Source organism: Perca flavescens, chromosome 18 (assembly GCF_004354835.1).
Source record: "Perca flavescens isolate YP-PL-M2 chromosome 18, PFLA_1.0, whole genome shotgun sequence".
Taxonomy (NCBI): Eukaryota; Metazoa; Chordata; class Actinopteri; order Perciformes; family Percidae; genus Perca; species Perca flavescens.
Window position 1 is genome coordinate 22698763 of NC_041348.1, and position 16293 is coordinate 22715055.

The following is a 16293-nucleotide window of genomic DNA, read 5'->3' on the forward strand; positions in this document are numbered from 1 at the left end:
AATTGGCTTGCAAGAAAAGTATGGCGCACACCTTTGCAAAGGTAGTTCTCAAGCTGTTGGTGGAGATACTCACATGGGTGGCGGTATATTTTAACGAGACTGCATGTGACATTAAAAGGGGAGCCAAATCTGAATGGCTTTTTAAATCCCATGTTTCCTGACCTGCAGCCCACAAAAAACTGACTGGGTTGTCATATTTTACAGTTTGTGGCTTGGTTGGGACTCCAGATACCCAAATGCATGTGTACAAGTACTGAAAAAGTGAGGGTATGTCCCCTTTAACACTTAATTGTCTTTATGAAAACACAAAACAAATTTAAACTTAGCCTATATATCGCTGATCTACAAGTTGATGATGATGATGATGATGATGATGATGATGATGTTAATGATAATCATTATGTCTGTAAATGTGCATAGGAGCTGTGCTTTCTGCTGACCACTGAACAGGCTTTTATGGGTGCGTGCTCATTAGCATTCTGCCCATCAGCAGCTCCTCCACACAATCGAACTGAACAATGCAGTCATTTACTGACTCAGCCCCCTCACCAGCATTTATTGGGTGATATCCATCACTTAGTCAACTTGAGACATAACCTTGCTAAAATGACTGTGGATGCAAAGAACCTGTTTTTCTTCAGTAATAGCAACCGGTGGTTTCCCCAGACTTCCAGCAGCAGTGTGCGTGTCACAGGAAGACAGGCCTGAAGGCTCATTTAGAAATAACTGCATCAGAAGTGAGTGTTTTTGCACGCTCAGCATTACATTCATCTCAGTGGTAGATGATAATCCATCCGGCTATCCTCCTCTTATTTTGAAAATGTATTATTTCACTTACTGAAACAAATAAAACGCGTTATTCAGCTCAGATGTCACTTTGTTTTGCATTCCCTGGACAATCTCTAAACAAGTGATTGCACTGTTTACGAAGAGTTTTAATTTGTCTGTCAGCGTTTCTCTCCGAAGCCAAAACATACTTGACAGATCTCCGAAAGTGGAACCGCTCCCATTAAATAATAAAGGAGAAGATCACATTGCCTTAATTTATTGTCTGATTAAAATTCAGCCTTTGCCGTCACCTTAGCAACTGCTTGAAAAAAGGTGGGTGGTGTGGGGGCTGAGAGAGGCAGGCATGCAAGCCTGTTGGTGTTCATCTCAGTGTAGTGTGTGTGTGTGTGTGTGTGTGTGTGTGTGTGTGTCTCTGTGCATGTGTGTATTTGTTTGTGTGTGTGTGCCTGTAGCTGCAAAGTTCCATTCCCTTACAGGAGTCCTTGTACTTGTGCAAGCTCAGTAACAAAACATTCTTCACAGGCACGCAACCTTCAGCTGTGCACTCGCTGAAGATGCAAACTCGGACTCAAACCCCGGCTAAAAAGTGTTTTTTTTGTTGGTATTCTGACACAGTTATGTTTCCCAGTGGAGATCTGGATCAAATAATATCTTAGCAATGCTTGCTCCCTTCATTAAAGACACTAGTGGACGTGCATGAATCCCTCCCCTAACTACTGATGGTTAAACCTACTTACCAGCATCTCCCCCAAACATGATAACTTAGCAGCATGAATGCCACACTCGAGCAGGCCTGCACCCTAAATCTGAATGAAGATGAGAATACTTGGGGAATGATGCATAATTCATTGCCTTCAGAAAAAGGGCCAGCAGCAGACATATAAAACGTATTCTCCCTAACAGCCTGGGACTTGAGCTAAAGGATTCAACAGATTGGACCACCTGTTCCCCCCCCCCCCCCTCCTCTCCCTCCTTTCTCTATCTCTTTCCACACCCCCTCCTCTTCTCTATCTCTCCCTCTTTCGACTTTCTTTTTCCGATTCAGCACCTAGACAAGGATATTGAGTTGCTGCCAGTATCCCTCATTGGGGGGGCTTGCCATGTATCTGCAGTCTGGCTGCAATGGAGGTTTCCGCACTTCCCCTCCCCTCCTTCCTTTCTTCCCCTCTCTTTTTCACTCTCTCCTCTCACACTCTTGCTATGATATGATTGTTCTCTTCTCACCTCAAGGAAGCGCAGATGTAGTGCACACAGCCCGATAAGGGCTTTATCACGAGCAGAGATGGAGTGGAGGGAGAGGGGGGGCGGGGGGAGAAACATAAACAAAAACAGAGGGGGAAACAGAGAGCGTGCCTACTGAATATGTATGTTTTGTTTCTGTTTGTGCTGCGGCGATGCTCTACTTGGCAGTTCCAGGACCAGTTTTATGGGTCCCCTCCACTAACATGCTGTCATTTCCTTTAGGTAACTGACGAAGACACGAACAACATAGACACTATCAGGTGAGCTTCTCCCTCCCTCTCTCCATCTCTATCTCTCTCTTTCTCTCTCTCTGCACATATCTTTCAGCGCTCCATCAACACGCCCCCGCTTTCTCCCTGTCTTCTTCCTTTAAGCTCTTTCCCTCCCACTCTTCCTCTCTGTCTTTCCACTCTTGCAGTCTCTCTCCCTCACTCCCTCTGTCTTCCCTCCTGGCTCTGCTGCTGCTGCTGTTGGAGTGGCGTGGTGGTGTTGGAGGTGGCAGCAGTGGTGTTGGAGTGGTGTGCCTGTGGTGGGGTTTCTCTGAGCTTTAAGTAAGCCAATCCAGATAGCATATAGAGTGGGGTTTTCTCCATTTCCCCTGCAAGGCTCAGGCGCCAGGATTGTTATCTCTCGGTCTCCAGGATGAAGCTCTGCGTGAGCGGAAGGTACTGCTCTATCGTTTGCATCTTTGATTTGGATTACAAAGCTGGCTTGGTTGTGTCTGTGTGAATATGTGTGTATAATGTGCTCATCTGTATGTGATGTGGCTGCACTCACAGTGTCAGTTCGTGCTCTCTGTGTATTTATGCAGTGCTGTTAGGAATGATTTGTTTTTCTGATAGTTTGCCAAAGATGAAATAGTGTTTTTATTGCAGAACAAAGCTGGTGGTTGTACGCAGGGAATCTCTTGGCTAAAAAATTCACTGCAGCGAATGTGGCGTTACTGTAACAGCTTTATACGGGATCAATCAAGAGGGTTTTTTAATTAGTCTTGAATGTGTTATGTCAGTAAAAATGTCCATCCTTGAGTCTTATATATCTGCTTCTGCATGATTTCAAACAGTCACCTGTTGAAATGCACCTATAGCACTGATAAATGACTCTGCATGGCAGCACTTATTTACCACTATAAGCAGCTAATCAATACTAGCTTTAATCAAGGAGTTTGTATGTATTTTAATAAAGCTGACAGTCTCAAACGTGCACACAAAGCCTAGGTGAAATCAAACTGATGCCCTCACATGCCTGCATAAACAGACTTTAATGAGCCCATTACAAAATTACAAGTGCTCACACACCTTTCTGATTAAAGTTGCATTACGCGGGAATTAAAGCAGCAAAGCAAACATGACGAGATGCAGGGAAGGCTCTGTTTCTTTTTGCCGTTTCTCTCTCCTCTGACTCTCTCTCCTTTTACCTCACTGTCCTACAGTAGACACGTCGTAATTGATACTATTACTAATGAACCATTATTAATCCGGTGCGGATGGAAATGGTTCCCGAGCTTTCCCTTTTGTGTTCGATTACCAATGGTATTATTATGATTTCAGGCAGATTACAGTTTAAAAGCCGTTTAACCAGACGATGAGGGTGTAATTAATCTGACGTTTCTCCAGTATCAGGCATCAATTGTCTTCACCTCTGTGTCACAGCTTTAATTGAATTAAAGCAGCTCTGCCGAGATAAGAGGGGGTAGTCCTGTGCCTTTTCTCCTCGCTCGGCGCTGAATAGGAAACCATGTCACCGGTGGCCTCTGCAGACGCTCTGACAAGGTCAAACAGTAAGCTGGATCTACCTGAGAGTCTGACCCTACATCTACATCCCACCCACCCCCGCATCTCATCTCCAAGACACCTTCCAGTCTAAGTGATGAAATGTCCTGAAATCTCTTCCCCTTCTCTTGCTCTCTCTTTTGCAATATCTGTCCCTCCCTTGGCCGGGCTTCTCTGCCGGGCCCCTGTGGCAGAGATAGAGATGTAAATTTTACATGGGGGCACATTGCAAGCAGGGAGCTCCAGAGTAGAGGGGACCTCGGTTGGATAAAAAGATTTAAAGTTTTTAAGAGTTTTTTTTTGTTTTTAAGTGTTCAAGCTAATGTCAGAAACCAATCTTCTGCTGAAGTGTTTTATTTTAGAAATGACACACCACGTGGAAGAAAAAAAGAAAAGGTGACAGCGGTTTGGGATGATTGACAGCCCAAAATTGAATGCTCTTCCTGGTTTGCAAAATAAAATGAAAAGTTTGGCGTAGTTTTAGGGTTTTTAAAACTTGAATGATGAGATTCAGGTAAAGTGGATGTAAATATGTTGAATAATCTGTAGTCAGTTTATCATTTACACTACCATCATTACACAGAGAGAAAAGGCAAATATGAGTGTTTATTAAATACTAGCAACATATAAGACAGTGTGCAGTATCAAATGCTTTACACTTTTGCAATTTGCCAGTAAATATTTCCAAAAGTTAAAATTGATTTGATTTGATTTATTGGGATCTCCATTAGCTGGGGCCGTAGCCACAGCTATTCTTCCTGGAGTCCACCCACAACTTGTGCAGCTATACATTGCCGTGCATCATTACATTTAAAACAACCACCAAAAAACAACATTCAATACATCACTGAAAGAAGAACAATGAAAATAATTACAAGACCTAACAACATTACACACAACACACAATACAGGACAACACAGGACCTAGTTTAAATTATTCACAGACCGTAGAGATGAGATTATAACATTGTTCACTAATAATATGACCAAAATTAAGGATATCACGACAGTAACTGAGATAATATTTGGATGTTTTTTTTTGTATTGGATTTGACAACACCCTCCCCTCAAGATGAATTAAGTAGCTGTTCTCAAGACATTTCAAAATGTCCCATAGGTGTTCAGTTGGGTTGAGATCTAGTGGTGAAGGCCATAGTACATCATTCACATCATGTTCATACTCACATAACCATTTTGTAGTCTTGCTTTGCCAGACCTTCCTCCACAGAGCTGCGGAGGAGGGTCTAACTAGTCCACGCAGCATTCCGGGATGGGAGAAAAACGTGCTCTGGTTTTTTGGCATTTCTTTAAATCAATCACAATCGTCATGGGCGGTGCTTAGCCCCGAGCGAGAGCCACGGTGGCGCTGCACATAGCCTCGGGAAGGAACTTGTTTTGGGGGAACGTGTGTACGGTCAAAGGTTGTTTTAGTCGTGCAACAGAAAACTCAGATTGGACAGATAGTCTGGCTAGGATTTACCCTGCAGAGATCTAAAGGAGCAGTTAACCATAGTCCTCCGAAAACGACCCGCAGTTTAAAATTACAACACAAAGAAAGCGGAAGGAACCGAAAACCGAAAAGCAATACATCCTGCGGAATTTCCGGCAGACCGAGAGCAATCCCGGAAATGGAACGTCGTGGATATAGACTAACCATTTAGTGATCCCTTCTGCCCTGAATGGAAGCATTTGCATTTGTTGTTGTGAGCCTGACTCTATCCAAAGGTAACAAAATCTGCCCACCAGCACCTCCTAAGGCTCACTAATTAACGTGCTATATCTGGTTTGTTTAGTCTGTATAAAAACCAAAGTGTGAAAACAAGTTGTAGTGACTTGAGCTTGAGTTTTGTTGTCCAGGCAACCAGCGGAGACTTCAGGATGTAAAGTTGCTGCTTGTCGTTTTTTTACACTTTGGTTTTTGTACCGATCAAACAGACAAGATTCGTGTTTATTAGTGAGCTTTAGATGTGCTGGCAGGGCAGATTTTGTTACCTTTGGACAGAGCCTGGCTGCCTGTTTACCACTGTTTCCAGTCTTTATGCTTAGCTTAGCTAACTGGCTGCTAGTGGTAGATTCATATTTAATGGACAATCCAAAACAGAAGCGCAAAATTTCTTTTCTTTCTTTCGTCACTGCTCATGCTGAACTGCATAACCGATTGTTAATTCATGTTAATATTAAACACTTTAGCCACTGTATAATCCCAGATGAATTAGGCATCCATTGAATCACTTTTATTATAGATGAGGTGGTGATACAGAAGAGCAATAGCGAACATTTGTATGTATGAAAGTGGTTTGGGAGAGAGGTTGGTCTGACGGGCTAGAGGTTAGTTTTGATCAGTTTAAGTGGACAGTGTTGGTCTAACAGACTCTCCTCTGTCCTCTGTGGTCTGAAGCCTCTCTCTCTGCTGGAGCACTGACAGCTCTTCTGGGGGTTATTAAGTGTATCCCAACCACATTATTCCTCCTCCCCTTTGCCCTCTTCAGCACCAGTGGTCAGATGGTACCGGTCAGATTTATTTAAAGCCGTCGGCCATGTTAATGGCTGAGTGGCTCCGCTGCATAAAACAGCTGCCATAACAAAAGTTTTTGACTTGAGTTGAACATTTACAAAGTAATCTACAGTACGTGTTATGTCAGCCTTTACCTGAAATAAGAGCGCATGTCACTAATTTAATTGACTACAAGTGACAGTAATGGAATGGTGGTACATTTTTGCTAAATCAATAGTAGTACAAGTTGAGAAGAGTCATAAAGTAATGCAAAGTGTGTGTTAGGTTAGAATATATACTCACCTAAAGTTTGCTAACATTAGCCACCGTAGGCTAATGGTCAAACCAGACCAAATAAGGCTAAAGCAGCACACCGTGTATTGTGTTTTGTTGCTTATGAATTCAACTTTTCATTTTAACCAAGAAGGAAAATGTTGTTTCCTCTTCTAAATGTGTCAAACAAAAAATAAGAAGTTTGTATCTGACAACGGCAGCCGTTATGTAAGGGACAATGTTGTTCAATTCTTTTTTTGCTGATTTTAAATATCTCATGTATCCCTGTATGGTGTCCTTGAGTGCAGAGAAAGGTGCCTATAAATAAAATGTATTATTATTAAAAACTGCTACAAAAATGGGCCTTCAAATTTACATCAAACAACATAATATAAAATAAAACTAGTTTTATAAGCTAGTAATTTATTGAAGGAACAGAAAAGATAGATGTCACTCTCATGTCTGCATGCTAAATATGAAGCTAGCATACATACACTGAGCATACACATCATCCCCGTGAAACCACAACTTGACATTTTTACACTTCAGCTTTTTTGTAAAAAAAAAAAATACAAGACATAATGTGATAATGTGTGATCTTTAGCTGGAAAGGGGGATTTCAGACCTTTAGACAACGACAGGCCAGCTGTTAAAAAGCTGCTGGCTGAAGCCTTATATTAACCTGACAGATATGATAGTAAGGACCTTCTCATCTAACTGTATGTATATGAATGTTTTCTTTCTATTTTCTGTTGCTTGTTTGCCTGTGATGATCCCAAACTGGAGGTCACAGATTACACTTTTTTTTTTATGCCAATACATTAATGGCACTCTGCTGGAAAGCTATTAGTGCTATATTGCTTTCTATATTTTCTAAGTATAGTCTCTTTTTTTTTTTTTTTTTTTTTTTGTAAAAGCTCCATTCATGCATCCTCGAGTTGAAGCTTTTCAGGCTGCCTCTTGAGATTCATGGATGGACCTGTAAGTACATCTGAGCCACCCGCTATATGTGTAAGAGGCAAATGCTTATGAACACACACACACACACACACACACACACACGGAAACACGAGACACAGGAGAAACAGAGTAGTACACTGCAGGCCAGCAGATTTGCAGAGGTGGTTCCTTTTGTTGTGTCTAATCACCACCTGTCCATTCGAGCTCCACTTGTAAACAATATGTTGTGATGGTGGTGGGTGTGTCGTGTATGTGTGTATGCACGTTGGTGTGTTTGGGTCTGTTCTATTTTTAGTGAGCTCAACGCTTTTCAAAGCTGCTCGTGTTTCTTCGTCCCATCTCCTTTTGTTGTGGCTGAAAAGATGGCAAACGGCCCTATTTTTGTGTATGCCACACCATTTAGTTTCTTTTATTTAGAAAATTATTGTTCAACCAAAAAGTCGGGCATCAAATAAATAAGGGGGCTGAATGAAAACGGAGTGGATGGAATTGGGATTTCTTTACCCTCTACTTTATGGAAAAATGTAAACGCTAAAGCAATTCAGACTCACTAGCTTGGAACACACAGCAATCATCAGGAAACTACAAACTTTTGAGTTTCAAATTGAGTGAGAAGTTTCAGATTAAGTGTGTGGATTCTTTTGTGGCTTTGCTAGTACAGCTCTCAGTAGGATTTACTGGCACCGTAACATGATTTTCTCGTTTAGAGGCAGACGCTGTTTTTTATGGAACAGCATGAGCTTTTGTGTGTGTGTGTGTGTGTGTGTTTAATTTGCTTAGTGTGTATGTGTATGTGTGTACTCCTGTGACTGGGGGGTTTCTTGCCTCTACTCTACTCCAAACTTGTATTTTTATCAACTTGAATAATTTATGTAAAGCACTTTCGAGAGAAAGATTTAGTTTTAGTAACAGCATGTTTTATAGCCTATATATGTTATTTGTGTCATACAATGTTCATAGTATATTCACATATTCATAGTACTCAATGGTCAAATTGGTTTTACTCTTTTGGAATTTATCTGTATATATTTTGAATATTGAATATTGCTTTTTCTCAACATTCATTATGAAACGATTTAACCTTTAGTTCAAGATTTAAATCAGATACAACATGGTAACTAGTTCAGAGTTTCAGAGGTGTTGGTAGGCAGATTTTGCTACCTTTGGACAAAGCTCAGCTAGCTGTTTCCCTGTTTGCAGTCTTTGTGCTAAGCTAACCGGCTGCTGGCTATAGCTTTATATTTACTGTACGAACATGAGAGCGGTATGGATCATCTCATTTAACTCTCAGCAAAAAAAGCGAATATGTTTATTTCTCAAAATGTTGAAATATTCCCTTGCAACATATTCACGTATACTAAAATTGTCCATGTCTGATTGTATTCCCTTGTGGTACCTGGAACAAAACCCCTAGATATTTAACGCAGTGCCATTTTCAGACTAAATTATAACTTGCTCTGGCGTTGACGCTGGACTCAATCTGTTCTCTGTGTTGACTTTTGGGGTTTTAGAAGAAGAACAGAGCTGTGATTATTCTTGTATTTGGAGCTCAACAGGCCTCCATCACCTCTTAACGCTGATCCCAAAATCCTCTCGGGATGGTTGTCATGATTGCACACACTTCCCTGTGCCGAGTTCCATCAGCAGCACATGAAATCCGGGTCATTATCTCCTGCTGCTGCTAATGATGTTGGTAGTTGGTGTGTGTCTACTTGGTTGTCTGCTCCCAAGTTAATCAATGCTGGACAGAGAAACAGCAGAGACATAAACCCACACACACTCACAGAATAATACCCTAATTTGAGCGGGATTTCTTTTTCTATGAGGCGGTTGAGTCATACTGTACATGTCATTGTCTGTGACTGCTGCGGGTTCGCTACCTTGTTAATCTGAAGGCATGCGTGGCAGAAAGAGCGTCTTCTTCGCCTTCTTCCTCTGCTGCTGCTGCTGCTGGATGAGTCAGCCACTCGGGTCCCCCTGCTTTAATGCTGAGGTCTGGGCCTATTATAAGGGCTTTTCCTGAGAGCCTATCTGCAATGTAGATGCGATCAGCAAGGCAGAAAGGGAGAAAAACAGACAGACAGAACAAGCAAGAGAAGAGGAGAGGAAAGAGAAAGAGAAGTTGTGATTTTCAGTGGAGACTTCACACCCACTCTGTTTGCTTTTCCTCTCTAATTGTGTGATGCTTCTCTCTCTCTTTGCTGTCTTTGACTAAATTGCAACTACTCTACTAAAAAAAAATGCTTCCTGCTTCTCCCTCTTCTCCGTTCCCCAACTTTAATGTCCTTATCCTCCTCCTCCTACCACCTCCCCTTCCTCTTCTTTTCAATACACTGAGTTCCTCTCAAATGTCAGCGTGGCACGAGTGGGTGGCAGGCAGCGCCATCTGAACGAGCCCCGTCTATGGTTTTTGCTGCAGTGTGAAGAATCGGGCTAAAGGAAGAAGAAGCAAGCGAGTGAATGAGCGAGGGAGTGAGAGTTGTTGTGCATTGGCGGTTTGACAGCGGCCACCTGACGTGGCCTGAGATGTGTCGCTAGCAGCTGTCCTTATTTTGACTTTTAGGATGGAGACTGTTGGTTTATTTCATTCTTTGAAATAGGGGATTGAATTGGCACAGCTTATGCCGCAGCACAAAAACACACACATACACAAAAACACATCCAGGTGCACGCACGCACACACACACACACACACACACACACACACACACACACACACACACACACACACACACACTCATGCACAAGTGCAAAGACATATAGATGCATGCATAGGCAAACAAGTATGCACCTACATGTACACAAACCTGAGCCTTAGCCTCATACATGCACAAAAACATGCTCACACCCACCACTTCTTACACACACACACACACACACACACACACACACACACACACACACACACACACACACACATTCAGAGCTGGTGTGCTATGACTCAGAGGGGAGCAGCTGGAGTGAAGGCTCCAGTGGCGGTGGTGAGCTGTCACCATCTGGAGGAGTACATGTCTCCCTCTTTCTCAGCCAGCAGCATAAATCACCTCCCAACAACTGCGTGCCAGTGGATCAACATGTTTCTGTACGTCATCAGGTTTTTACTCATGCGTGTGTACAGTATGCACGGATACAACATCAAACGTGGCGCTTTCCCTGGCTATAACCCACTGCAGTCACCTTCATTGTTTCCTTCCAGTCCAGCCCTCGGATCAGAACAGCTTTGATCAAGCTTTGACGGGCCGTCTCATCCAATAACGCACACTATTTGTCCTCAGGCTGACAGCTGCACCTGTGCTGTGGACGCCATCGAAGACACACGAGATTGTGGGGGACGGTAGAAATATTCGAAAAAGAAGCTTCGGTGCATTGGACAAACTTTTTATTCAAGACTGGGAGGATGTGTCAGTTTGTGTCTTTTGTGTTTGGACATATAAGAGATGAAGTCTGCAAAAAAGGGTTTGAGGGATGTTTGTTTGTACTGATAAGTCTGATATCTTCTTGTCACGAAGGCCTTTCATCAAACACCAGTGATATGAAGCAGGGTTGTGTGTCCAGCAAGAGAACACAAACGCAGGCATAAAACCTCCAAATACATTTATTTATTTTTTATTTTTTTAAGGGCCCTGAAAACATTTTCTCTGTCAGCTTCTTGCTGAAGCAAAAATAATTTCTGCTAAATTTAGACCAGTTTTAGTCATCTCATACGGGAGATTTGTTTTGAAGTTTTTCACCGTGCTGTTCCGTGTTCTAATCAGAAACATTTAAACCGATATGTGATATCAGTTATGGGGTTGGTTGTTTTTGTTGTCCGTCAAAATTCAATAGATTATACCTACTGATGTTTTTTTTTCTGAACTTTAAACGTTTATTGTTGCTTATTTAGTCATGAAATTGATATGTTATAGAAAAATGCTCGTGATTTGCATTACAAACCATTTTCCCCAAATGTGTAATTCATGGAGTCGGAAACCAGCATTTAAAGGTGCTCTAAGCGATGTTGGGAGACGGCACTTCTTGTTGACGTTCAAAGTATTTTCAAACAAAACGAGGCTAGCTCGCCCCTCCCTCCTCCTCATCCCGTCCCCTACCCCTTCCTTCCGCGCACTAACCCCCCAACCCCCACCCCCAAATCCTTCTTGTCGGTTATTGGCTGGAACACTGTTTGTTATGTTTCGTGGTGCAGGTTGGCGCAGTTTGTTTTTGTTGCCGTTTGTGGACCCTGGGCTGTCTACAGACACCGCGTTTTTTTTACAGTGTGTTCAGGGGACCGGTAGCTAGCGGATAGTGAGGAGATGCTTGCTGTATGTGACAAAAAATGTAGCCTAAAAATCGCGTGACATCGCTTAGAGCACCTTTAAGTAAAAACAAAAAAATAACTTTAATTTAATTTAACCAACATAAATTGCAAGCTGTGCTATATATGCTGCCTCTCCCTCTGTAGATTTATCCTCATATGATTGTTGAACTTTGTTGCAAAACAGAAAGAAGCCTTTGCTCTTTAAGTCTGTAGGACTGAGACCAAAGCCTGACATTTACCACTGATGTCTTAGATACTTTCATTTTCACTTCCCCTGTATCTTCGCCAGAAAAAAAACACAGTGTGACACATAAAAAAAAAAAACTAAAATTAGCCCAAAAGCTACATCACCAAGGGTGGATTTTAACCTTTTAAGAGCTTCAAAATGGTCTGTTACTCTGAATTAAGTACAGAGTTTAATGCTGTTTCAGCTTTTCTTTTCCTGCCAAGGACAAAACTGCGGGGAATTCTGCCATCAAAATGACTATCACTGCAAAATATATCGACTTTATCCTTCAAACAGGATCCCTGGTTGAACAGTACTTAGTAATAGTTGCAAATCTGTGTGTTTGCTTTTTTTGGCAGGGTCAACACAGGTAGAGCACTCAGTAACTCTGCAGGCCACACTTAGCTGGTGTCCTTTGGGAAACTAACACACATGACGGCTCCCTGTGGTCAACCCCTATAAACACATGAGAGGGAAGGAACACAGAGAAACCATGAAAAAGATATACATTGGCAAAACCGCCTTAAAAGTCCCCCGAAATGGCGGCAAACATCCTAAAAAGAGGTAAGACAGTAACTCTCAGACGCCATCTTTTCATCCGTCCTCGTTTTTATCTGTTTGTCCGTTCGTCCGCCCACAAGGTGTCGCCCAGTGGTGCTAAAGCGGCCTCATCCCACCTCTCCAAGCCCAGAAGTCATGTTGCCTCGTCATTTCATCTCACCGGAATGAAAGCACTTATTATGTCTGACTCAGCTCCTGTTCACAGAGGAGGTCACTAATGGGGATTTTTCATCCCTGGAGCTACTTCACGAACTCATCCTCTATCAAACAACAAACACCTGTATTCCCCTGCTAATGTCTGCCAATCAAAGAGAAGCAGGAGGTGGGGGCTGCTGGGTAATGCAGTACTGAAATGCCTTTCAGTCAGTTCAGACATTCATTGAATCCCTCCGTAGGCAGGTATTGTTTTACTCACTTGCTTGGTTGTAGATGCAGAAGCTTTCCATGTCAAATCATGGCAAGCACCTGAAAAAAAATATATTATTCTAGAGTAAAATTTTCATTTTTAATTTACTTACTTATTTATCATTTTGCCTTTTATAGCGCTGTATTTAGTGGTGACTGGAGCTTTATTTGTACAAACATTTCATTCTGCAGAGCTGTGCTGAAGGCAGAAATGCTCCTTTGGTTGAGTAAAAAAAATAAAAAACTTAAATGAAAGAAAGTATCACGGTATTTCAGAAGTACAAAATAGCTAACTAACAACCCTAATATGAATTGTGGTCAAATTAAATTAATTTTAAATGCCCTTTAGTGTATTTTGATATTGTATTACTATTATTACTATTATTGTTTTTTACCTCTAGTTGTCACAAACCCTCTTAGGGAGGAGGGTGGTGCCTTTAAAGCCTGTGAAACTGATGCTGAAGCCATTGTTCATATTCCTTCTAACAGTCACTTTAGCCAAGAAATGTTAGTTGCCTAAACTTAGTCATACCTTAATAATAGAGTGTCAGATCATAAATGGCTCATGTGTAGTTTTTCCGAACACAAACAACAAAACAAACAGTGTAATTTGTTGTTTAGATATGATTACTTAAAGCCAAAAAGTCTTTGACTCTGCTTACTGAAATTAAAATCAGCTCATGAGATTCCTGCCTCTAGAGCAGTTCTGTCTCTGAGAAATGTATCTTTCTGCTGCACGTCTGCTGCATCTCTACTATATGAATGAGTTAATGAATATTTTGTATTTGATCATCAAGGTGCCCAGCCCACATGGGCTTACATGCCACTGCTTACATCACATAGAGAGGCAAGAGAAAACAAGAAACACAAGCCAATGCATGGCACTCTATACACTACATATGTAACAAACCCATGACGTACCGTTGGGAACTGTGTGTTTGGTGGCATGTCTGTGAATCAATTCATATCAGTAATACATTTGTGTTGTTTGTGTGACTGTCCACAATATATAATCCAGCTAAAGTGGTTTGCAAGACAAAACATTTGACTAAAGTTTAGACAGAATTACAGAGAAATGGCTAGACAGTTGATATTTATTCTTACCAACTGTAGCTCTTATCATGCATATTAATGAGCTGGAAACTGCACAATACCTCCACTTAGTGACCTGAAAACATTGAAAGGAACCTATCCCTGATATTTGTTTCAGTCCTCCTCAGCCCCCACATTGTGTATCTATGATCTTGTTAAAAGAGAGACAAAGAGAGGAAGTGAAAAGAGCAACGTGACCACATCTCCATCCACTCTCTGCTATCTGTTATCCGGCTGCAGATAGAGTCATTTCCCTCCTTCCTCCATCTGCCCGTCAATACAGGGTCCATTAAGCCCAGCCGTGCACACTCAGATCCATCACGGCAACAGACATTTCCTCTTTTCCCACTCACACTTGCCCTTTTTATTAGATTGAAACCCAGGTAATGCACATACTCTGAAAATAGTCATCATTGTGCTGTCTGGCTGAATTACATATGGGGGGTATCGCTGTTCCGTAAATCTGAGCCTTCACATTCTATTCATGTGATGTATTAGAGTTCATTGGCTCATATTTCATCACAGATTACACCCTCTCTTTTTTTTCTCGGTGGGACCAATCTCACTGATGATTGGGTTTCTGTGATGTGCTGTAGAGCTTTAATGCTGAAAAAGAGATCTAATGCTCAAATTACTCAAAAAGCTTGGTGTCCTTGCTTACCCCCACCTGGATTCCTAATTAGAGATCTGTGTTTTGGTCCCATGTTTTCTTCATACAAAGCACTTTCTCACAGAACTTTTCTGCTTTTATCACCCTCTCATGATGTTCTCATCAACGCTGCATGGTTGCTCAGGGGTGCATTAAAAAGATATGTAGACCCTTATAAGTCCATTTAGATAAGCAAATACCCAAGTTGCAAGCTTGTTTCCTGCACCATATGCCCTGAACACAACCATCTGCTGTGTGTGTGTGTCTGCAGCTCATTGCTGGAGCAAAAGGAGGATTTACGGAAGAGGCTTTCCTACACGACACACAAGCTGGAGCTGCTGCAGAGTGAGTTTGACTCCACGCGGCAGTACCTGGAGACGGAGCTGCGGCGAGCACAGGAGGAGCTGGACAAGTTTACTGATAAACTGCGCAGGTAGGCGTATACATACTGTACAACATAGTGGTGGAAGAAGTGCTCAGATCCACAAGACATACAAAATACCTACGTACAAACCTGAGTACAGCAGGCAAAACATGGACAGACAGACACATGGATATATACTAACTGCATCCAAAACAATCCTATCCAAAAAGGCCCACAGTTAAAAGTTTAAATTGATCCAGTGAGATGAGACATTCAAGCTATAAATCCTTTGTTTTTCACTCCATTTATATGCTATGAAGTGCTGCACTGAACTTTCAAAACTCAGTATTTACCCATGGGTATCTAAAGGTAGCCAGTCTTGCGTTTTGGTCCACTGAACAGCAGCTTTAAAATTGAGGAGAGATGTAATATACTGTAGAGGTTTTAGGAGGAGGCCCTTATTGCCTAAATACAAAGGACAGTAAGCAATACTTTTCTTGCTGCTAATGAAGTATGAGAATCTCAAATATCAAGCACAGACCAGATATTTTTTTCTGTCATCTAAAGAGAAACACGCATACAAAGAGACCAAGTGACACAGTCTCTATTTTTCTTAGAATTAGTACTAAATTGTGAAATTCAATCTAGGAAACTTCCTGTAGATTATAAGGAAAAAAGACCTGTAAAATAAAACAGTATCAAAGTAACTGCTATACTAGCCAAGTAGCATTACTCTTTAGTGTATGAATACCAAATAAGTATTTCTTCATAGAAAGTTCAGGAGTGTGTAGTGTGTATTACTTATCGTCGCTGTCTGGTGAAAACCTTGTATGTCCAAAACTGTTGCTTTTCAGGAAATGAAAAATGGCTAATTTGAAAACATATTGAGCTATTTTTTTTTTCCACGAAGTCAGATGAAATTTTTGTATATTATCTGGGTAATTTGTGAAACTGTATTATTTGATATTATTTAGTTTTACCTGCTGGACAAAATCTTTTTTTCTTTATCTTGTGACCCCTTAAAAAAATTAACATACATTTAATTGTGAGCAGTGGAATCAAAGAGTCTGTACTGTTTCACTTGAGGGATTTTTGTTTTTAGAAAGATGAAGTAGTGCATGTGTCCCGAATGTTGCAATAAAAACCAAGTTGGTGAGGAAAGTAAACAA

At 41.5% G+C, this 16293-nt stretch overlaps 1 protein-coding gene across 3 annotated transcripts in view; it reads left to right on the forward strand.

The window, feature by feature from the left end:
- Positions 1–16293, forward strand: part of si:dkey-174m14.3 (brain-enriched guanylate kinase-associated protein) — a 37647-nt gene that overhangs the window by 11791 nt on the left and 9563 nt on the right. For 2 of the 3 annotated variants that reach the window (XM_028605580.1, XM_028605581.1), the window contains exons 2-4: positions 2254–2291; positions 12413–12617; positions 15032–15193. In XM_028605580.1, the coding sequence (XP_028461381.1) occupies positions 12520–12617; positions 15032–15193 (260 nt within the window). In that variant the 5' untranslated portion in view covers positions 2254–2291; positions 12413–12519. Of the gene's footprint in view, positions 1–2253; positions 2292–2494; positions 2697–12412; positions 12618–15031; positions 15194–16293 lie in introns of those variants that run through there. The other variant, XM_028605582.1, reaches the window with a different exon arrangement.